The sequence below is a fragment of the Erpetoichthys calabaricus genome, chromosome 11 (assembly GCF_900747795.2).
Source record: "Erpetoichthys calabaricus chromosome 11, fErpCal1.3, whole genome shotgun sequence".
In the NCBI taxonomy this organism is placed as follows: Eukaryota; Metazoa; Chordata; class Cladistia; order Polypteriformes; family Polypteridae; genus Erpetoichthys; species Erpetoichthys calabaricus.
The window spans coordinates 95,815,990-95,840,087 of record NC_041404.2 but is presented as its reverse complement, the minus strand read 5'-3'; the positions used below and the strand labels follow the sequence as shown (position 1 = coordinate 95,840,087).

Sequence of the window (24,098 nt, the reverse complement as noted above, 5' to 3'; positions counted from 1 at the left end):
TTAACCATCACAATTTAATTCTTCAATAGTGAATATAGATTTGGTGCCTCTATTTTATTATCTAGATTTGAAGAAATATGGTTCTGCTTTGATTCTTGAGTCTTTGCTTTTCAACCTTAAAACACTCGAAAGTGAAGGAGTGTATTTTCCTATATCAATTGAAAGAATACATGGCACCATCAGTCATATTACAGGCGATAACAGAATTGCCCTCCAATCATGGCCTTACAGAGTCCTTAAGAGAGCAATACTCCTGCCGTTTGTGTTTAGTAAGTAAATCAGGATGTGTTTAGTGAGGACAATAATAGAGTCATAATGTGTGATGAGCAAAATTTACAGACAAATTGTGAAACTCTTTACACAGACTCACAGCTAAAAAACGTGTACAAATTTAGGAGACATTCAACACTAAATACTTTGCAGTTTTTTCATGTTCGCAACAATGCATGATGTTTTTGAAAGAGTGGCTCAGTTTGAGCTCAAGTTATTGTTCTTCAGTGTTTATATGGGCCAGATGTGAACACATATGTGGTGCTTTTTCAATGACAGGCTAAGAGTCTTATTAATCAAAAGTATAATACAAGCAACTTTTGATTTATGCTGCATTGTTTGCAGAAGATCTACTGTATTTGTCAGGCCTGCAGCGTGTTAAATTGATTGAATTGTTTAGTTAAAAGCCAAATATTTCTATTGCTAGCATTTATTGCAATGCTTCATAGTTGTATAATGCTGTATATATGTGCATATATAGGATCAGTATGGTGAACTTACCAATGTATTGATATTTTGATAAAAAGTGAGACTTGTTAAAAAAATCCCAGATTTTTTTCAATTTATTTGCTTAATAAAAACAAACACTACAAATGTTTCATATTCTGTTTTTGCCAAGAATGATGATGGAATAACATATGGCTAATAAAAACTAAGTACATATGGATGGTTTTGATTTTTTTACCATTTTTAATTGGTCTTTTTAACATGATTCATGCTTTGTGTTATCACTATATTATTTACTCTTCATAGATACTCTCCAGACTTATTCACCCTCCACCCTGAGTAAGAATTAAAAAAAAAACCAGAAACAATATTCAGAGTTTCATCTAAAACTACTAACAAGATAAATTGAACAACACTGAAATAGAGTTAAATCTCTTTACATTGGAATGAGAGTTAAATTAACACTGGTCAGTGAGAAGTATATACACACTGTAAAAGTGCTAAAATTAATACTTACACAGTTGATTTAACAATGGTGATTTTTCTATGTATGTATATACAAATGACAGAACATCTGGTGATTTGTCTGTTGTGATATTAAATTTGCAGATGACATACCACTAATAGGCCTAATTTCAACATTGAAGAACCCATCAGTTTGGTGCAGCCATAATAATTTGGACCTTAACTTAAAAAAAAAATCTTAGGAGATGGTCATAAATATCAGGAATCAGCCACCTGCTCACATATCACTTTTTCTAAATGACTTAGCTGCTGGGACAACACAGTCATAGTTTCTGGACACTGTAATGTCACAAAACCTAAAATGGAATGAAAACATCACACATATTCTCAAGCCAAACAGAGAATGTTCTTTTTACTCCTTTTAAGAAAATCCAATTTTCCTAAAACAATATTGGTCCAGCTCTACACATCCATGATTGACTCCATTCTGACCTCATCTGTAACTGTCCGGTTAGGTGTAGCACATCAAAAAAGCTTGTAAAAAGAGTCCTATATGTGCCCATAGAAAGGAAGCAATCATTGATGATTTAACTCAACCAGGGTACCATCTATTCCAAATACTACCCTCTGGCAAATTACTTTGAGTGCGGAAAGTGAAAAGGACACATTACCTAAAAAGTTTTTTTGTTCTATGTGCAGTTATGGGAACTAACCGGGTTTGAGTTGTTCTCAGTATCTATGTATTTATCTATCTATGTATGACTTTTTTACCTCCATATTTTATTTTATCTTTAATATTTTGTGTTGTCCTTGTTTAATGCTACCAAGTCAAATTCCTAGTACACGTTAGTGTTCCTTGCCAATAAAGTAAACTTTGATTCTAACAGCCAGCCAAAGTCTTGTTTTCTCATTTTTTAATTGTTATTAACAACCTCACAAATAACTGTGTTAAATAAATAAATGGCTTGCTTTTATAAGCTTGTGACAATATTATAAAATAGAAGGGTTTGAATCACAGCACAATCTAAGCCCTCTGATCCACAGCTATGTATACAAGGATGAGCTGACCATAGCCTCAAGCTAAATTTCCAAAATACAAATCATACATGAAAAAGCTTATGAAATCAAGGTGGCCCAGAATTTAACAAACAGCCTTTGTCTGTTCTGCATCTCTTCATTTACAATTATATATAAGCTGTCATTATTAAACTGGTTGCTTTTTATCCTTGGAACCCTGAACCTCTACCCGAATGGTAACAACTGCAATTGATAATATAGTGGCTGAGCCACTATACATTTTGTTTTCTGTAATACTTGTTTATTAAACAGGTCTGTCAGATTTGACTGTTAAGAACTTGTTATTTTACTGCTCCATTTCACATTTTGATTTATTCGCTTTTTTGTTGCAGACATTAAAATTACTAAACCAGGCCAAAAAGAACATAAGTAAAGATAGGTTCAATACAAGATTTATACAAGACTGACAAAATAGGTGGACTCACACTAAAAAGACACCGCCTTTTTAAACAGCAGAGGCACTGCTGTTGCTTTTTGCAGATTCTTTCTGTATTATCATTAACAATCAATTTTGAGTCTATGATTATCCCCAGTGTAAGAGGCGGCCAGCATTCTTGCCTGGCCGGGACACCTCCCAAATGGAAGGACAGAGAGAGGTTGTCTATGAAGGCCACTGCCTCCCCCGAACCATTAGCTGGCAGCACTCCTGGGTTGCCACTGCTCCACAGATTCCCACAGGGCACCCTGTGAGTTAGAGTTGGGTTCTGGGGGTTAGGGGGGGTTCAGGGCAGCAGAGATTTTTGAGCCCTTCTATATAGAGCTCCTGCCTTACCTGGTCATGAGGATGCAACAGTACTTCTGAGATGTTGAATGTAAGTAGCAGCCTCACCTCATTTGGTAGTCAGACTCAGGAGGAAGAGGGGTGAAGCTTGTTTATGATGCATGGAGAAGGAGGCTGCAAGATTCTGGGAAGAACAGAGTGTTTTATGTACTGCTTGTGACTGTGGGTATCAGTCCTTGGACACTGCTCAGGGGCTGGGTTCCTTGCCTGAATAAAGCGCTTGATTGGTCATCTGTGCCTGTCTGTGTCAGGTTGGGGCAGCAGGTGCATCCTGGATCGTCACAGGTGGCATTCCAGATGGAAACTCCTAGCCATCTGTAGGCAGGAGACCCATTTAAAAAAATTCTTGTGGGCAAACCCAACACAACAGTGCAGTCACACACATGGACCTGATAACTCGACTCGCAGACACATTGCTCCCATCCGAGATGGGGAAGAGAAGGTCTGGATATATGGCAAAGGTAGTGAGGGCCCCGATGTTGGTGAAATAATGGCCACGGTTGAGATGGCCCCACAGCGGAAGGAGGTACCAGATATGGGGCTGGGGACAGAGGGAAGTGCTGGATACAAGAATCGTGCTACCTTTAATTACTTCTCATGCACCTCCCTCCTAAAGGAAAAAAATCCTGAACACCCATTTGGTGTGTGCGTGACATCCTTGAATAAGGGAGACCTAACCCACCGATCACCCAGGATGGTCCTGGGAAGTGCCTGAAGGACCTTAAAGTTGACCGGGACAACAGGTGACCATCCGAGTGCCTGGACCCTGACAGACCAGTTTCCACAAAAGGGGAAGGGAGTGGTGGCGGTCCAAACCCACCTCCAAGAAAGTAATGAGCCAGGTGGGGTGTGCTGTGTTGCTGCCAATGTATTAGTGCAGGCAGCACCAGCAGGCCATGTGAAGGGCTGTCCCACCGACTCTCTCTCTCTTCCTTGTGCTTCTAAAGGACCCAGCAGAGCATGTACAAGAGAGTTGCAAGCTCTATGTCTCAAAGCAGGCGGATACAGAAAGGCAGTATCACAGCCCACCGCCGGCTAAGCCAATTAACTATGTCAGGAATGTGTAGGAACTGGAGAGGGTGCTCCTGCCTGTGAATTCTTTATTAAAGATTTTACAAGGCCTGAGAAAGATTGGCAAGGACACCCTTGAAAGCAGCGTAGAACCTCCTGAAAAGGTTTGGGCTGGGACTCTCTGTGTCATTAGATGAGGCAGTACAGGTGAGTGGCACCAGTACCGGATATAATAAAGGAACCCATTACGAATTGACTCGGGATGGTTCTGAACAATGTTGAGTAACAGGAGTTCCGACAATTGATTGCAGCGTGATAACTGATCGTGCAGTAGGGGCGGAGACAGCGCCTCTACATGAGAGGGACCGGCTTGCATGTGCCAGCACCCTGAAGATGCAGTCCTGCAAACCTGCAAAAGTTCCGCCCAAGTTAAAAGGGATGCAGACAACACAGGGCCTCCCTTCGTTCCATAGAGAGCCCCAGACTGGCATTACGTCCCAGAACAAGGAGATCCGCAAAAGAAACTCCGGGTCTCCTAATAGTGTCACACTTGGGCCTGTGAGTTCAAGGATACCTAAAAAGTCTCAATCAACCAGCATGGAGAGAGAAGTGAATCTCGGCTGAATTCAAAAAGGAGTGGGAGTTCCCATCCTGTTTCTGCTTTTGCAAAGGGGACGTGTTATGAGAGCTGTCAGCAATGCCATGGCTGGATGCACTGTCTCTTGACAGCAGACATAGGTACCCATAGGAAACATTGGGGCAGTGTCTCCTTGTCACCTTGTCTTCTTGTTTCAGGAGGAAGTCATGGACCAGTCAAGACCAAGAGTCCTCCTTAGAGACAAATTAACCAAGTGGGATGGGACGCCTCACCCTACAACACTCAGCTGAGGGAGTGGCAATGTAAGAGGCGGCTTGCATTCTTCTCCAGCTGGGATGCCTCCCGAATGGAAGGACAAGGGGAGGTATCTTATGAAGGGCGCTGCCTCACCCAAACTATTAGCTGGCAGCCCCTCTGGGCTACCACAGCTCCATGGGAGTTGGGAGTTGGAGTACGCTACAGCCCTTTTGGGTACCGTGGGGAACACCAGGGGGTGCTGTAGGGATTGTTGAGCTCTTGTGTATAGGGCTCTTGCCTTATCCGGAAGTATCCCTGGGTCAAGAGGATAGGACACCGGAAGTACTTCTGAGATGCTGAATATAAGGAGCAGCCTCAACTCATTTGGTGGCCAGAGTCAGGAGGAAGAGGGATGAAGCTCACTTATGAGGCATGGAGAAGTAGGCTGCAAGAGTCTGGGAAGAAGTGAGAGTGTTTTGTGTACTGCTCGAGACTGTGGGCATCTGTCTTTGGAGACTACTCAGGGGCTGGGTTCCTTCCCTGAATAAAGGCCTTGACTGGACCGAACTGGTGTCCTTGCCTGTCTGTGTTGGGCTGGGGCAGCAGGTGAACTCCAGGATGGTTTCTTGTAGGCAAATGGAGTTTCTTTTAAAACTGATTATTAGTTCTTAGTTTTTGTAATGTTTAGGAGTAGAAAAGGTTCATAAAACCAGTTAACAAAATCATCTACCTCTGGACCATGACTCATTCAGTAAGCTTACAATAAGTATGTCATCAGAAAATTTTAAGACAAACCAGTTTTCTTATACAGATGAAAGAACACACCCTTGAGCGGACCCGGTCGATTGTAACAGCATGTCAGAAAACAACTATTTACTTTCACTCTTTGAGTCCTGTCTATTTAAAAGACAATCTGCCACCCTACCAAACTGAAGTCCTAATTAAAATCTTTTAAATAAGTCTGTCTGCAAGAAGATGGTTTTTAAAGGCTGGAAAGTCTTGATGTCCTCCAAGTTGTTATATGACAGATGAAACAAAGTGACAATGGCAATCCCTGTATTACACTGGTAGGCACACAGAAATTGATCTAATAAACCCTATGATTTTTCAACTGTCTTCCTCTTTATAAGTTTTTCAATTGATTTCATAACCAGTGATGTCAGAGCCACTGGTCTTAAGTCGTTTAAGGTTGTAGGGTTTTTGTTTTTAGGTACTGGAATTACTGTAGCTGTCTCCACAGCTTTGGAAGTTTCTGCTAATCTAATGAAAACCTACATATAAAGTAAAAAAAAAATGGAGCTAAGCTGCTCTGCACAAGATTTAAACAGACTTCCACTAAAATAGTCTGGTCCAGGACTTTTATTTGGTTTTCATTTTCTAAAACTGCTCTCTACTTCCATTTGAATAAAAATGGCTCTCCCGTATCTGAAACTATCTGCTTCAAGCATTGCAGCTGGTCAGAAAATGAAATTGTGCAAATCTCAAGGAGTATTTATTAAATCCATTACTTAAAGTAGAGTTGGAGTTAAAATCAGAAACCGATGCATGGTTATTATATTTTGACTGTTTATTGCCAGCCTAGGTTTTATAGCTTGGCCACACCAAGCTCAAATTCTGTGTGGACAATTTCTGTTCAATCAAAACATTAGAACATGTTCTATTTGAACTTAAATTGCCCACACAGAATTTGAGCTTGATATGGCCAGGCAATTGTATCCTTATAATCAAGTTTAGATTTTTTTTAATACCAAGTTTTAATTCCCTTTAGGCAGCATATCCTATATTAGTACTGCCTTGTTTAAAATCACTTTTCTATTTATATAATAATAATATAGATTTGTTGTTACAGGGTTAGTTGTTAGAATACACCTTTATGGTTTTAGCTGGATAAGAATATCTTCACAAATAACTGCAGCTGATAACATCAGTAGGATCTAAATCAATGCCTATATCCTTAAACAGATCCCTATCTGTGCACTGAAAGCATGTTTGATGACTTTGAATAGATTCTTCACTCTAGAGATAGTCTTTTTGTTCAGTTTCTCTTTTTCAAGGCTATTTTATAAATGGGGAGATGGTAAAGATGATGGTGATCAAAGGAGCCAAGGTTTGGCTATCAGTTTGTATACTTCCTTAATTGCCTTGTAACAAAGGTCAAGACTGGAATTGTTCCCTGTTGGGCAGATTACATACTAATAGAAATTTTTATAAAGATGTCTTCAGGTTACAGTGATTAAAGTCTCCATGAACAAAATGTGATGCATTCTGGAAAAGTGATTACAAACTTTTTACCATATTAATTAATCATAACTGTTGCAAATTGGTTAGACTTGGGATGAATATATACAATGCTAACAAATATTTATGGAGATTCACGGAGCAAATAAAATGGTTTTACAGAAACAGAGGGAAGGTCAATGTCCGCAGAGTCCACTACTTTTCTAGCTGTTATCGATTTACACTGACGTTCATTTACATACAGTGAGACTCCACCGTCGCTTCTTTGATCTGTTGCAAGTTGTCTCACTCCATTCCCAGTGGTTACCCAAAGCTGTCAGTAAAGAGCTTCGCAACATTTTAAAAGCCATAATGCAGGCTTCTCAATATACCCATTGAAAATGAGCATTAGCTTGTGATTCATCCAGTTTATTATGTAAAGTCTGCACATTAACCACTATTATGGTGGGAAGAGGAGGTTATTGCCTCCATAGCATTAAACAAGCACCTACGAATCTGCCTCGTTTTCTGCGCTTTTTGCTTCATGAACACCGAAAGCTCTAGAAGACTGTGCCTGTGCTGCACTGGTTCCATTGCAATAGGAAATCCCGGCTGTACTGAACTCGCCCAGGTTAAATATAAGACGGCTCCGGATGAAAGCAAGTGAAGTAAAAAAGTATGACCAAAACAATACAAACAAAAGTAGCGACTCCATAAAACATCTGGTAAATATTATTCTTTATCCCCATTTATAATATGAACTTATGATTAAATATGAATCGCAACAAATAAAAACTTGGACAGAGACTGAAACGAACAGAGTCACTGCCGGCGGGAACTACAGCAGCTCCCTTCTTCTTAAAGAGTACAAGGTACTAGCTATGCATAACATTTCACAAGTGACTTACCTGCCAATATGAGTCATCTTGAACCGTTTGTCAGCTTTCACCTCTACACCGTCTTTAAACCACTTTCCGGTCACCTTTTCTTCAGACACCTCACATTTAAATATTGCTTGTTCAGCTGCCTTAACCGTCAGATCTGCAATGCTCTGAAGCACCTTTAGTTCCTTATCTGAAAAATTAAAAGAGCAACAAACAGCTAAGATGTGCAGGATCAAACCATTAAAGAGTTAATGAGAACGAACGACAATAACTGAATTTCATTTGCTTGTTCTTTTAAAAAGAAAGTGATTTATCTCAACATAGGCAAAAATACAGAATGCAATACAGTATGTAGGTACTTTTTCCATATTAATTGCAATCAATGCTCAAGGAAATAACACCCACATTAAATTTTACTGATGATTGAGTACTGAAAAAATTAAGAAAGAAAGAAAGAAAGAAAGAAAGAAAGAAAGAAAGAAAGAAAGAAAGAAAGAAAGAAAGAAAGAAAGAAAGAAATAAAGAAAGAAACTGTTGTTTAAACTATTCCAATTTAATGTGTCTGATTTACCTCTTTTTCTAGATGGTATATGGGTCTGATGTGCGTAATAGTGCTTTTAGAAGTATCTCTTCTCCAAAAAACACTAGTAGACTCAACAGGGTTTTTTAACAAGTAAAGTCTTTGCTAAGCTTTGCCACATAGAATCCATTAGGTACAATATACTTAAAGTAGTGTGTTACCCTCTTTTCAAAGTTTAACATAATAAAGAAAAGCTGACATTTAAGAAGACTTTTTTAAGGAATGCAATGCCAGCATGTATAAAAAATTAAGTTTTCAGTATGTTTGCATTGATTGAAAATTACCATTTGGAGATCACCATAAGTTATCTTGCATAGAGGAGGTTCCTACCCTGTGTCCAGTGTTGATGTAATAGGCTTTAGTCCCTGCAAACCTTAAGAGGGTTTGAAAATATAATGACAGCATAAAAATCCAAGAAACAGATTTTAAAGGGTTTTAGGGATTTGGCTCTGGTGTGGTTTGCATTAAAATAAGCTCATAAGGCAAATGGTTTATTTTCTAAACCTATTTAGCTTAAGACAATTTTGTGAGGGTTCAGATCCCATCATGGTGATTTTAGTCATATTGCTAAAACCAGATCTGAATGAGGTGCCAGATCATTGCCAGGCAGGCTCATTCTGTCAACTACACTAACTGAAATACAGTCAAAGTATCATCTTTAATCAACTTGACATGCAGCTCTTTGGAATGTGGAAGGAAACTGGATTACCTGAGAAGAACCAATGCAGATAAGAGGAGTACATGGAAACTCCACATGGACTGAATTAGGCCAGTATGCAAATTTAACACTGTCCCATGCAATCACTGTTGATTCAGCATGTCAGATGATAATGCAAATTACTTTCTCCACATTTTTAATAGTTATCAGAATACATCTTTTGCTAAATGGTTTAAAAAAGAATATTAATTGTAAATACAGCACAGACCTACTTGTTAGAATTTCCAAAAAATACGGGTTTGTCTTGACACAATACTCACATTATCTGGACAAACTGTAGAAACATTTAAAGATTTAAAATGGTTTTATTATAAAAACTGCTGAATATAAGTCAAGGATTCTTACGCACAGCCCATGGAACGTGCTAGTGAGACCAAACTTGGAGTCAGACAGTCAGTCAGTCATTTTCCAACCCGTTATATCCTAACACAGGGTCATGGGGGTCTGCTGGAGCCAATCCCAGCCAACGCAGGGCGCAAGGCAGGAACAAACCCTGGGCAGGGCGCCAGCCCACTGCAGGGCATACACACACCAAGCACACACTAGAGATAATTTAGGATAGCCACTGCACCTAACCTGCATGTCTTTGGACTATGGGAGGAAACTGGAGCACCCAAAGGAAACCCACGCAGACATGGGGAGAACATGCAAACTCCATGCAGGGAGGACCCAGGAAGCAAACCCATGTCTCCTAACTGCAAGGTAGCAGCGCTACCACTGCGCCACCGTGCCACCCCAAACTTGGAGTACTTTGTGCAATTGTGGTTACTACAATATAAATAGACATTGCATCATTGTTTATCAATTTTTTAATTTTTGACTCTGCCTTCCTAATAATCTTTGTATCTGAAATTATATTGTGATTCTGCCTTGTGGGTAATAAAACCTGTTAAATTAATGTGGCATCTGACGCATGGTTCTGGTCATGAATTTACCTATCCACTCTACCTCCTTTAACTTTCATGATACACCAATCAGGTTGCAACAGTGGCCAGTTACCCTTAGAGGAATTACTGAGTGCAACAAGTACCTTGTAACGTACTTTAGAGCAGCAGTGCACATCAACAGGCTTGTTTGTAGAAATATGGAATGGATGCTATTTTCTCTTCTTTAAAACTACATTAAAGGTATTATAAGATAGATGCCACATATTAACGTTTAATAATTTAGTGCTGAACTAGGACAAAATGACTTACCCTCCAAAATCCACTGTGCCTGAAACTGACATAACATAAATAATAAATAAAGCAAGATATTAAGAGTAATTCTTAGAATACAATTGTGCCAAGAGGCCCAGCAAAACAGAAAATGTCCAAGCATATCTTTTATTGAAATATTAATTAGATTGAATATGCATATTTAGCTACTTTAGGTCTCAGAAACAAAACTAAAATTCACTTTGACCTGCCAAGAATGTAAAGGATGTTGCGTAAGTGGGAGGAGCTGTTCAATGTGTTCTAGTGGATACAGTATTAGGTACATTTTTTTGCATTTATGATTTAGTACATAGTAGGGCAAACATAAATAAATAAATTAATACCTCTGGCATTCATCTAATACTGTTTCAGCTTTATAGATCTAAAATGAGGAGGACCAGAAACCCATTTCAGTTTTGTCCTTGTGTGTTCCCGAGTCGGTTTATATGCAAGCATGAAAGCACCTACAGTGTTGTGAAGAAGCAACTCCAGGTCTGACAAAATGTATTCCCTTTTATAAATGCAACCCAAAATCATTAAGGGCAGGATTATATTCATATGTCAAAGCAAACTATGTGAAGTGATAACCTTTTTTTTAAAAAAAACCAAATAATACGAAAAATAAATGTACTGGAAAATTTATAGCAAATACCTGGTTTGATTGGTTTAAACTAAAAAAATATCTACTATCTCTTAGGAGTAACATCTGTATATAACAGACAAGAATGCTAGGATGGACTGCTCCCATACATAAGCAGAAGTAGTGGTGGCTTTCAGAGAAGCAAAGTTCTTTGGAGTTCAGTGTGCTTATTATATATAGCCAATGACTTGATATATTTTACTGTCAATATTTATTTAATTTACATTGTATGTTTAATTATATGAGTGTCTCAAATCTCAATTTTCAATGAGAAGTGGGGCAAGACCTAAATTTCCACCAGTTAGGGGTGTCTTCTAATTAATTCAAAATGTTTTAAAAGTGTTCAAAGTCTCTGATAAAAATCTCATTTGTTTTTTCTATCATTTTAATATCTACAGAAAATCATAACAACTCTTTTCACGCTTCTGTTTTGATTCAAGTTACATAATAATAATTATCCTTAATCTTTTAAACATATAAAGTATTGTAGCAACGGACAGCACTGACGTCCTAGGAGGCTCTGCAGCACTGCACCTAAAATTAGACTGTTAATTTTAATTGATTCCATGTTGGGTTTCAAACAGTTGTGTTTAATGGTGGTTTAAAGCTTTTGGCAATGGTAGTGGTTTATTGAAGTTTAAAGAGGGGGTTTGAGTTTGTTTATCACCACTTACCACCACTAACTGATGCTGCCTGGGTCACGTATAAGTTCTGGTATCGGGACTAAAGAGGTGTGTGTAATTTGAATATTGACAGTTGTAGTGCTTGTGTTGCATTACCAGTATTAAGAAATAAAGTAAAGAAAAAGTGTTTTGTTGATCATCAAGTGTGTCTGTTTGTCACAGTATGCAAATTTCTGGTTACAAAAAATGTGTGTGCCTTATACATATATGCACATTTATACTCCGGATGGAAAAGTTATTGCCATCCCATTTAACTTAAAAAATGGGAATCAAATATATGGTATTCTGGTAAAGACAAGCTTAAGTCAATGAAATCAGACTTAAATAAAATAAAATCTGAAACACTTCAATGTGATGTTTCTCATATATTTGTTACAAATATGTGCTTTGATAAATACGGCTGCTCAGTATAAATGTGTATTTTCGTTTGTGATATGGCTTCTAACAATACCATAGCTCTCTGCAGCAACTTCATCTATTGGAAGTCTGAAGGCAATTTGGAGAGGTCAGTCATGGTGCTTCTCATTAGGCTTGTGGTACAAAAGCCTATTATAATGATTTGTCTTTATGCATATCCAAAAAAATAAGTTGACTATACCTTCTACCATAAGTTCAGCTTTTGATTCTCCGCCATTGGTGAAGACTTGGTATATTCCAATATCTTCTTTTGTAGCTTCATTAATAATGAGCCAATGCTTCTTTCCATCTTTTTTGAAACGGTATTTAAATGTTTCTTCTCTAGTCAGTTCAACTCCATCCTTCATCCTGAAAAGAAAAACGCAATACTTCAGAGATTCGGAAGACCAGAAGAAAGTTAATCTTACTACTAATAGTAACACATTTTGTAATTATGAATTATCATCAAAAGAGTATAGGTCTGAATATGTTTGATCTTCGGGTTTTTGCAAAATAGAACCATAGACAGGCAAAAATCGTAAAAAAGAATTGTAGAACATTATGTAACTGAAACAGCACACATATGTTAAGCTACATGGTGGCTATGCTGGGGAGAGGCTGGCGGCATTTTCTAATCTACTAGAGGATTGATGGGTAATGGAAAATTATACTTTGTATAACCTACACATTTTATTCAAGGAAACTTACAGCAATGTGCTTAAAAATTGTAAGTAACGTTCGACTTTAATGTTTATCTAATTTGTTTAAGGTAGTCTTCATTCCATGTGCAGGAGAAAGAAAGAAAGAAAGAAAGAAAGAAAGAAAGAAAGAAAGAAAGAAAGAAAGAAAGAAAGAAAGAAAGAAAGAAAGAAAGAAAGAAAGAAAGAAAGAAAGAAAGAAAGAAAGATGTGAGTTTATAGTAAGTACAGTGTCTTTTATAAATATGGGTCTTGTCTAGCACTGGCTTGCTACTGTGGTAGTTCCAATTCATAAAACCAGACTGTAAGAATTTTGTTAGCACTTCTTAAGTGTGTGAAATGAGTGCAGGCCCTATTACTGCAATTAGAAATACTATCAATCAAACATTCTAACATACCATTTCACATTGGCTCCTTCCTCAGAAACTTCTACTTCGAATTCCACTCGGTCTCCCACAACAACATGTTGATCATCTAGAAGATGTGTGATAAGCACCGGTGGTTCTGTGGAAATATAGTAGAAATGCTTCACTCATTTTTTCCTTAGTATTTTATGTGATTAAAAAACAATTTGGTTAATTTTTCCAACTCACATACTGTATTGTCAGTTCAGGACTGCAGGGCTCTATAGCCTGTCAGACTAGGGCAGGAATTTACCATAGACAGGATATCAGTCCTTTTTAGGGCAAAGGTCAATCACACACATTGGACTAGGATAAAAATGGAATCCCCTGTTCTTGTAAAAATATATTCTGAGATTATTCAGGTTAGGAGCACAGATGTTTCCTGATAGTAGCTATACTCACTAATCATGGCTATCTGTGGTATATTGATTAGCACATGCAAGTAAGAATTTCTAATAACAATAATGACCCTATAAACCTATTAAGGAAACTTTCAAGCAGATACTTCTACAGGTTGAAATGAACATTGGCTTAATTTTCCATTGCTCTAATGTAAAAATTAGAATTGCACAAATTCAAGTGGTTATATTTAGGCTGCAAAACATACTTCTGATACCATGTGTATGTCGAGCAATGAAAGCAGTAGAGCTCTCTGCGTTACCAGAGCGAAAGCTGTCAGACTTATTTTAGGACACCAGAGAATTAGATGCAGAGGAAGATTAAAGGCGCTGAATATTTTTAACCTTACCAAGTTACCTCTAAGAAAAATCATAGAAATTTTCAAAATTATGGAACAAAAAGAAAATTAATTTGCTGACATTTATTTTTATCGTAGAGACTTAACTGGAAACTAGGTAAGTCTAAGTTTCATTGAAATGTCGGCATTTCTTCACATTGAGAATTGTAAATATACAAAACACAAACTACTTTGGAAAATTTTGACTTGATTGAATTTTGAAATGATTGCTCTTGATCAGAGGTGTGACCAGAACATCATGTGTGGGTGGGCATTTGGCTTGTCTGGGGGGCAAAAAATATCCATCCATCCATCCATCCCCATTTTTGTAGGGGGGTCAAATAATAATAACAACATAGTTTTATATAACATATAAAAGCAAAAATTGTGGCATAAATCATAACCTATTGTTCAATAAAATTAACAGAGGCAAATGGAACTTGTGTTATTATTTTTTGTGAACAAATATAGAACTACATCTACAAGGTAAATATCAATAAAGTCAAATGTATACAACATATGAGAGCAAGAACAGAAATGTGGCTTATTGTAGTCATGAGAGGCTATAGGACACCAGTTTCCAGTGTTTAACCTGGATATTATCTACAGGACCAGTCTGCGGTTACTCTTAGCAAATTCTGAAATAAATTCATTCATGTCTAGATTTTCTGTGATGTTTTTCTCATGTGCTAGAATGACTAAATTTCTCTTCCTTTAATGCAGCATTGTTCGGCGGAGTGGAGTGAGAATGCAGTTCAAAGTAGAGAAAGAGCTTTTGCATGCAGCTAAAGACACACCAATGATGAGTGCTGTGATGCAGACATGGCTCTGACGTGCGGGATACTAGACGCGTGTTTGTGGAAGCCGCCACCGTCTTTTTATAGAGCTTTTTTCCAATTAGTGTAGCCGTGTTTGGTGAATATGACCGCGTGGTCCGAATTGGAAACACTAAATTTGCGGCAGGCAAAGCAAAAGCTGCCATCACGGACAACAGAATATTCAAGCCATGGTCGAGACTGATACCAGCTTGCATTAAAACATCTGAGTGTCTTTCCGAATGCGCGCTTGGGATAATTAATTAAAATGGGCTGGGATGGGCTATCTATATTTAAGTCAGGCAGACCGGACTGTATATTTTGTTGAAGGCAGAGGTTTGGAGTACCCGGCACGGGCGCAGAGCTGGAGGATTGTGTAGGCTTATCTACATCTTTTGGAGTTTCAGTTCCCGACATGGGTGTGCTGTGCTCCGTGTTGGTAGCAGCGGTGCTGGGCTCAACCATGGAGCCAGCAGCTTGCGGAGGGACAGAGGTTGTAGATGTCTGCTTTTTAATAAGCCACCAATGCATAGCTTTTGGTGTTACCAACCAGAAAATAAAAGAAGAATGGAAAATATACGCTGTTTTAATTAAAGAATGTGGTCAACAGGTTCAAAACGTGCTGCAAAATGTGCGGCGAAGTGAACTGTGACCAGCACGGTGTCTGTCTGGTGGAGGAGACACTGACGGATACGCCCCAAATTCAAACGGGCCGATTGGAAAGCAACTCAGTTTTGAAAATCAAATGTTATTCTTCTCCGGAGTTTTCATTGGACAGACAGAGCATTTCGTGGGGGGGGGGCACGGCTTGTCACTGGGGGGGCAGTGCCCCCACCCTAGCCCCCCCGTGGTCATGCCTCTGCTCTTGATGAAGATGGGTATTAAGGTTATGTAAGGACAAATGGTTTAGGCTCAACCTTATTTTTGCATGTTCTTACTAGAATATATAAAAAATGTGCTGTTTAATAATATCAACCACAATTTTCCAATTTACAATAGGTTTTGAGTCTAATCCTTTTTTATTACTTACCTTTAACAAATACTTCAGTGTAGGATTTGTCTTCCCCAATCACACACTCATATGCTGCATCATCAGCCAGTGTGCACTTGTTTATGGTCAGCATTCTCTTTAAACCAACTTGCTCAAAAACATATCTGAAATGTCAAACAAAAAACATTGGTTTTTTAAAATTTGTACTGGAGACTCAAAAACAGGCACTGTTATGATAGAAACATGGCATTCAAAGTGATCACAATATGATTATTAAAAATTTTAATGTCAAAGTCAATTAATACCTTTCAGAAATAACTAGTAAATCTACCACATATAGTATTGTAATTAATTTCAATGCATATCCTATCCGAGCTAACTATAAACTTTTAACAAAGATATTTTGGACTTAAGTGTTATAAGAATCCTTTTAGATAAATCTCTTGCTTGTCCATTGAGCTCAACGTTCACTTCTGTCCTTAAAAGGAGAGTTTTATGAAAAATGATGAATAAATTAATGCCTGTAATTATTATTTGCTGTTTTATCTCAGATACCTCTGTGTACATTTTTACCAGTTCTTCTCATTTTTACTTGTATTGTCTAAACTATCAAATTTACCTCTCTCTCTTATGTCAATCTCCCCAGTCTTTCAGTATGGAGGGACTGAAAAATGTATATGTAACAAGGGCACTGAGTAGTACCTCCACTACATATGGAGCTCTCTGTGTTTTTAATTAGCAGAGCATTCACTAAGGCCATTGAGGACTGGCCAACCTGTGTTCAAGTGATTTAAGATTTCTGTTGTTCTTTTATACTACTCTTTTTTCTTCCTCTACTCTGCTTTATTGTCTGTGACTTTCTCATTTCCCCAGCAGAGATGCTGTAGTCATGTCAGTGACCCCTTTCTGTGGTTACCCCTGTGGTTAGCTGCCCAGTGCTTTGATCCTTGACTCAGAAGTGGTTAGAAGGTAGATGCTTTAAGTTTTGTTGAACTGATTTGTTTTTGGCTTTGTTATATCTCACAAGCTTATAATAAAACACCAATCAAAAATAGAAACTGCTCTCTGTGTGTATTTGAAGTTCCTGTTGGAAACCTGCTTCATTCAACGCTTTGAAGATATTCAAAAAAGGAACAAATGAATCCAAATTATTTCTTTATGTCTAGAATTCTATCTAACTTACTTATACAGTGTGCTTCAATGTCAATGTCAATTTATTTATATAGCACATTTAAAACAACATAGGAATGCTGTGGCCAAAGTGCTTTACAATAATAGAATAAAAGAAAAACATACAATTAACATAAATAACATAAATAGAAATAAAATATATGAACATAAATAAAATAAATAATAAATAGAAGTAATGTTACATAATCACAATGAGGAAACCATCAGTATTACTGAAGGTCACGGAATGCAAGTGAATAGAAATGAGTCTTTAATCTTGTTTTGAACAGTTCAATTGTAGACGACTCCTTTATGAAATGAGGTAAAGAGTTCCACAGGCAAGGAGCAGCAGCTGCAAAAGCTCTGCCCCCCTTAGTTTTTCACTTAGTACGAGGGACAACAAGAGACAACTGACCAGAAGATCTAAGCACTCTAGATGGCTGGTGTAAAGCACACAATTCAGAGAAATAGGCAAGAGCAAACCCATGTAAAGATTTAAAAACTAGCAACAAGATTTTAAAATCAATTCGAAAACTGACGGGCAGCCAGTGAAAAGAAGCTAATATTGGAGAAACAGAGTCATACTTTCTTGCCCCAACCAGGAATCGAGCAGCAGCATTCTGGACCAAGTGTAACCTGCGTATCAGGGATTTGCTAATCCCAGAATACAGCAAGTTGCAGTAATCAAGGCGAGAAAAGATAAAAGCATGGGTAGCTTTCTCAAAGTAGCTTTCTCCTAGAAGATAAAAAAGGCTTGATCTTACCTAATAGACGAAGCTGGAAAAAGCAACTCTTTCTGTTTCTCAAAAGAGAGGTTACTGTCAATGATAACACCAAGATTGCGGACTTGAGGTTTGCAAAAGACAGAGAAAGAGCCGAGAAGTCCAAGATCAATTTTGGCTTTGTCTGATGGACCCACTATAAGCACCTCCGTTTTATTTTGATTCAGATCAAGAAAATTATTAGCCATCCAGGATCTTAGTTCAGAAAGACAATTGTGCAGTTGATTTATTGCAGAGTTGCAGTCAGGAATATAAACCCATGTATCATCAGTATAGCAGTGAAAAGAAATGTTAAATTTCCTAAAAATAGCTCCAATAGGGTGAAGGTATATAGAGAATACAATAGGACCCAAAATGGATCCCTGAGGAACACCATATTTAAGAGGAGCAGTAGATGAAAAAGAGGAATTTAAAGTCACTGAAAAGTGTCTACCAGTTAGATATGACCTGAACCAGTTAAGAGCAGCCCCTTTAAGCCCAACAAGATGTTCAAGCCGCAACAGCAATATCTCATGGTCAATAGTGTCAATGGCAGTGGACAGGTCAAGGAGGACAAGGACTGCAGCACCACCTGAGTCATTAATAATAGAGATGTCATTGAATACTTTCAGGAGGGCCGTCTCAACACCATGATAACGCCTAAAGCCAGATTGGTAGATCTCAAATAAATTATTGGAGTTAAGGTGATCAACCAATTGATTATAAATGATTCTTTATAATATTTTAGCCAGAAATGGCAGTTGGGAAATTGGGCTTCATTTAGAGAGAGGAGGCTCTGACTCTGTAAAACACTGACTAAGTCACAAAATTAATGAATAAATACATATTTTATTGCCCTGATGTTCTGCTTACAAGACACTGCTGTAAAATGTGTTCTAGTATGTTGTTTTATTTGATGACTGAGGGAATACAATAACATGGATGCCTTCTCCTTTTTTATTGTACATGTATATAAGTACTGTTGAATCAGTCAAACAATTAATTAATGGGTGCTTTAAACTAATTAATAGTATTTATTATACCAAAGAGATGTCAAAAGCAACCAATGCTATGACAAATGCTTTGAAAATTATATATATTTACATTATATATACAGTAGAACCTCTGGTCACAAACGTTACCGAACATGTACAAATCGGGTTACGATCAAAAAGTCTGCCAAAATTTTGCATCTGTTCACAACCACATGCTCTGGTGGTGAACGAAAACACTGGTAGACAGTTTCCCTACGCGCATTCGTACACGCCAATGATTTCCCATTCTTTGTTTCCCATTTTCTTTTGTTTGTGAATACAGGGCCTAACAAAGCAGCTGATGTTGCAAAAGGAGTTACAATGTTAACCAAGCAGAGGCCTCAAGTGCTGGAAGAGGTGGAAAAACTGTTGCTAGTGTGGCTGAACGAGAAGCAACTTGCAGGGGATAGCGTAAGCAAGGCGTTCATATGCGAGAAAGCCAGGAAGATTCATGGCAATTTGCTGAAAAAAAAATCGTTCTTCGAGTGGCGAAGGTGAGGAATTTAAAGCCAGTAGAGGATGATTTGAAACGTTTCGCAGGAGAAGTGGCATTTAATTTTTTTCCCTGTGTTTAAAACTCATAAAAAAAGGGTTTACAGCGAGCGGTTCATAAGGGTCTAGCGCAAACTCTTACAATGTTAGTTTTCTCTGTTGTTCAAGGTTTTCTCAGTGTTATTCAATGTTTTTACATTAGTTTACTATTACACTGTGCATTCTGTGGCATAATTAACTATTTTTGTGCTTAAAAATATATATATATATTTACATACAGTTCGTACGGTCTGGAATGGATTAATTGCATTTACATACAATCTTATGGGGAAATTACGTTCGGGTCGTGACCAAATCGGGTCATGTCCAGAGTTTTGGAACGAATTACGGTCATGACCAGAGGTACCACTGTATAGTCATACATCTGCATCAGAGGATCTCCTCATGGGCTCGATCAAGGTATGTAATAACCTGCTATGGAGAGAGGGGACACTGTTGCTAACATTCTCTTCTGCTTCTTCCCAACAGCTCTCAGAAACAGCCCAGGGAGGACACTTAGATCTGCCCCTTCCTGTTTATTTGCTATAAGAAACCCAGCTAGCCGGAAGGAGGCTTCTTTTATAGCCAGAGCAACCTGCCAGACAGAGCTCCCGTGAATGACCCTTGTTTCTGTAGCTCAGAGCCGAATCTATTTGTTTATATTTGCCCTAAGGGCTGGCAACATAACGCCAAAGAGGCGTTTGTTTTTTGGTTGATTAACGGAATGCCCTGGTTGATGTCCCAACTTTTATCTTTCCAAAACCTATCATTCCTGCACCCAGCCAGCATTAGACAGTAGACAGCAATATTAAAGGATGGATGTGCATAAATGAGACTGATGAACAAATGATGTGAAGACAGGGATAAGAGACGCAGATCAATGATGCAATGAAAAAGTCAGATGCTCAAAAAAAAACAACTTTAGAGACTTGTCAAAGGATCAATAATTAATGTAAAGAGCCCACTTCAAATAGAAAGTTGAGCCAAAAAGACTGACAGTGACTACCACGGTATAATGGAGGAGGAAAGGCCAGAGATAAATTCAATTTGAAAAGTGTGGTCAAGGATACAGAGTTATGGTATGTTCAAAGGCCAGCATGATGTGGACAAGGAAGACTCATCTAATGAAGCTGATTTATTTGAAGCCTAATGTTTAGTTAATTTTTTAAAACACTAGAGGACTCCGCCTCTTGCTCACCCGTGGGTGGGTGCTGGGTGCCTGCTATCTCAAGGTTGAGCTGCTTGAGGGGCGTCGGGGTGCTCTTCCATTAGAGAAAGCGATTGCATTTAAAGAGATGGTATATAGAAGAGTATGCAGGGCGTGTGAGAAAGACAGTTTGGTCCTTAGTTATTATAGATAGAAAATCAGTTGCTTGAGTATTTCACTACAACTGTCTATTTTAAATACCAATGAATAATAAAATGTAGAAAAAAGTAAAAGTAGAAGTAAAAAAGTAAAATGTAATTAAACATAATAAAAAGTAAATAAAAAATGAAATTACATTAACACCTCTTCAAAAGCTTTATTATGAATTACTTTATCCTCTAACTTGCATCGTATAAACATTGCTTTTCTACATTTCTGCTCACATATTATTCAGGATATTTTTCTCTTTTTCGTTTATTAGACGATTCTCTTTACTCTTGATACTTATTATATGTAGCTCTTTTCTGTTCATTTTCTTTTTTTTTGACGTTCACTATCAGGTCTTGCTGCACTTTTTCTATCATGATTTAAAATTTGATTTTCTTGAAAAGATCATTTGCTTTCTGCATTGCCATTTTTAACTGACTACTTTGAAGGGCAAGTTAGCATTGAGAGTGTCACGGGGTGGTACAAAGAGTGGATGTGCGCAGCACAGTAGGAGTAATGGTTGGGCAAGTGGTACGGAGGGGATTGGTCAAGGCTGAATAACACCGACGGAATGATGTCAGACTAGGGCAGGAATTTACCATAGACAGGATATCAGTCCTTTTTAGGACAAATGACATGACGGAAAACTTTTTTAATATAATAGAGAGACTTATTCTCATGGCTACTTCAGTTGAAGTGATGTATCTAGATATGCTGAGGGACTATATATTCCTTTAACAAATATGAAGTAATATGTTTGGGCTCCATGCAAAGGGGGTTTTGTACATGAAACCGATGGCAGGTTCCCTTGCCTTTAATTCTAAATGCACTCATGGTGGGGCTGAGTTCCTCTAGTTATTATTGTTATTATGCTTTTTTTGTGCATTACTGGATTTTTTTAACCTATGCTCTGTTTATAACTTTGCCTCTTAGATTTCAAATTGGGACTTTTTTTGCTTTTGGAATTGCCTTTTGAAGGCATTGCCTTCTATGCCTTTTTGGGCTTTTTTAGTTGAATTTTACTACAGATTTTGAAAATAATTCTTTTTGTTTATAAAAATTCTACATGGTCTTTTTTATTACTAGATGGGGTTTGAAGGTTATATTGGGCCTATTGAACATCTTCAGGACTTTGTATTCTTGGGAAATCTCAAGGTCATAACAAATATTAGGTTTAAAAGAGCAGTTTATATGTGCTTCCTTTTGAAATACTTTTTCACACTATGCCAAATCTAATTTAATGAAGTGTGGCATGGTGAGCCAGTGGTTAATGCTGTTGTTTCACAGTTTCTATGTTCAAATATCAGACAGACACTATCTATCTGGACTGCATACCAAGAAGATTCAAATTAGTTTGACTGATGACTCTGAATTAGCCTACAGTAGTTCTGCTGCAGAAGCCTTCTGCATATACTCTGGTATGAACTAGAGGGTTGTTCAGAATTGGTCCTGCCTTGCAACTGATGCTAACAAGACAGATTCTTTATCTTTTTGAATTGTATTGGAACAAGCAGGTTTGCAAAAAATTTGAGCTTATAATATAATATAATATAATATAATATAATATAATATAATATAATATAATATAATATAATATAAACGAAGATAAAAAGACCCTTACTTGGCAGATGGTTTTATCTCCTGCCCATTCTTGAGCCACTTTAATGCTGCATCTGGATTGGAAATCTCTACACAGAGCTTGATTTTGTGACCTTTGTCAACTGTGTAGGCATTATCCAATTTCTTTGTGAAGGCTGTTCAAAAGAGAAAGAAATCAATTACAGATTGCTGCTATCGTATCTTTAAAGAGTTTGCCATAAGGTCATATGCTGTCACCATTTTTACCAAACAATATAGAAAAGTCCAACTTTCTGACCGGAGTAATCACTTTGTCTTTATAGAATATCTATGACTAAAATGTTAAACCAAAGCTAATCGTCATTATTTTTTCCCCTTTCTATTATAGTATTTCCACAAAAATGTTTTACCTTTAAAACCCATCCTGTTAAAACAGGAAGTTTTGCTTGCATAAATGTCTTTTTCCAATTTAGCAAATATTTTTCAAGAAATGTGTGATGATTATTAACATAATCAGACACGTATTTCATTTGGTTAATTTTCAGTGTATGAAATCCATTTCAATACCAAACATATTGAACAAATGCAAGAACAAAAGGACAGGGTACAGATTTCATGTACAGATCATACATTCAATGTCAAACTATATGTAATTCAAAATAATAAATTCTCCATCTTTACTGACTTTTTAGTCTGTATAATAAAAAAAGAAAAAGTTATGTTCTAATACTTGAATAAATAATAAAAGACAAAAAAATAAGAACAATCTGTATAATATGGGAAAACATGTTACATCAGCTGAAAATAGTTTTAAATGCAATACTGTCCAATAGAAAATTATTATAAATCTTTAATGAATATTGTATTATTATTAATTGTACAGTGCAAACAATTAAATCTAAGCTAAGGTAATTCGTCTCTCTTGACTGTCTATTTCTACTCCTAACCCTTTCCGTAATGCTTTGCTAGGACATGATAATTCTTTAACAAAGTCTTCCGCAAAAGTGCACTGCATTACTACTATAATAACTAATCTAGGCAGTGCGGCATAAACACGAACAATTTAATTACAATTACACCTTTATATGAACAATGTAATAAATCTATAAAAATAGACTATAGATTAAATAAAAAATACGCACAGAGCGGCACTAATAAAAAAAAAAACTTAATTTCTATTTCAAATACCCATAACGCACATAAAATTCAGCTCTGCTCCTCCGAAACATTAAATATGGTACTATTAAATGTTAGAGCATTAACCAACAAGACGTATTTCATCAACGATCTTATTAGTGATAGGAAAATTGATTTTATCGCAAGTGAAACGTGGCTTAGCTCAGATGATGCGGCTGTTTTAATCAAATCTGCGCCTCCGAATTACAGCTTTACTCGTACGGATCGCCAAGGAAAGAAAGGCGGCGGTTTAGCAAACATTTACTCGAGCCGTTTAAGTTGTAAAGATGTCAGTTTTGGTAAATTCAAGTACTTTGAGTATCTTGACGTTGTTATTCATGGAGTTTCTGACTTTCTAGTATTATCCGTGTATAGACCTCCTAAATTTAATGCGTCTTTCTTTGAGAAATTCTCAGACTTGGTGTCAATTATAATACGAACTATAACGCACTTCTAATAATCGGCGATTTTAACTTTCATATCGATAATCAGTGTGACCCAAAAGTAAAAGAATTCATGAACCTCCTGGACTCTTTTGATTTGAGACAGCTCGTTAGTCAGCCTACACATAAAGCAGGTCATACGTTAGACTTAGTAATTACTAAAGGACTAAAAGTTGATGTAAAGCAGGTCATTGATATTGGTCTATT

General features: G+C 37.3%; 1 protein-coding gene across 1 annotated transcript in view; it reads right to left on the bottom strand.

Annotated features, from left to right (window-relative positions):
- mybpc2a (myosin binding protein Ca) overlaps positions 1-24,098 on the bottom strand; it is a 142,526-nt gene that overhangs the window by 45,096 nt on the left and 73,332 nt on the right. Inside the window, 5 exon segments of the mRNA XM_028813635.2 lie at positions 8,012-8,177; positions 12,403-12,569; positions 13,297-13,402; positions 15,884-16,008; positions 22,316-22,448. Of these exon segments, the coding sequence (XP_028669468.2) occupies positions 8,012-8,177; positions 12,403-12,569; positions 13,297-13,402; positions 15,884-16,008; positions 22,316-22,448 (697 nt within the window).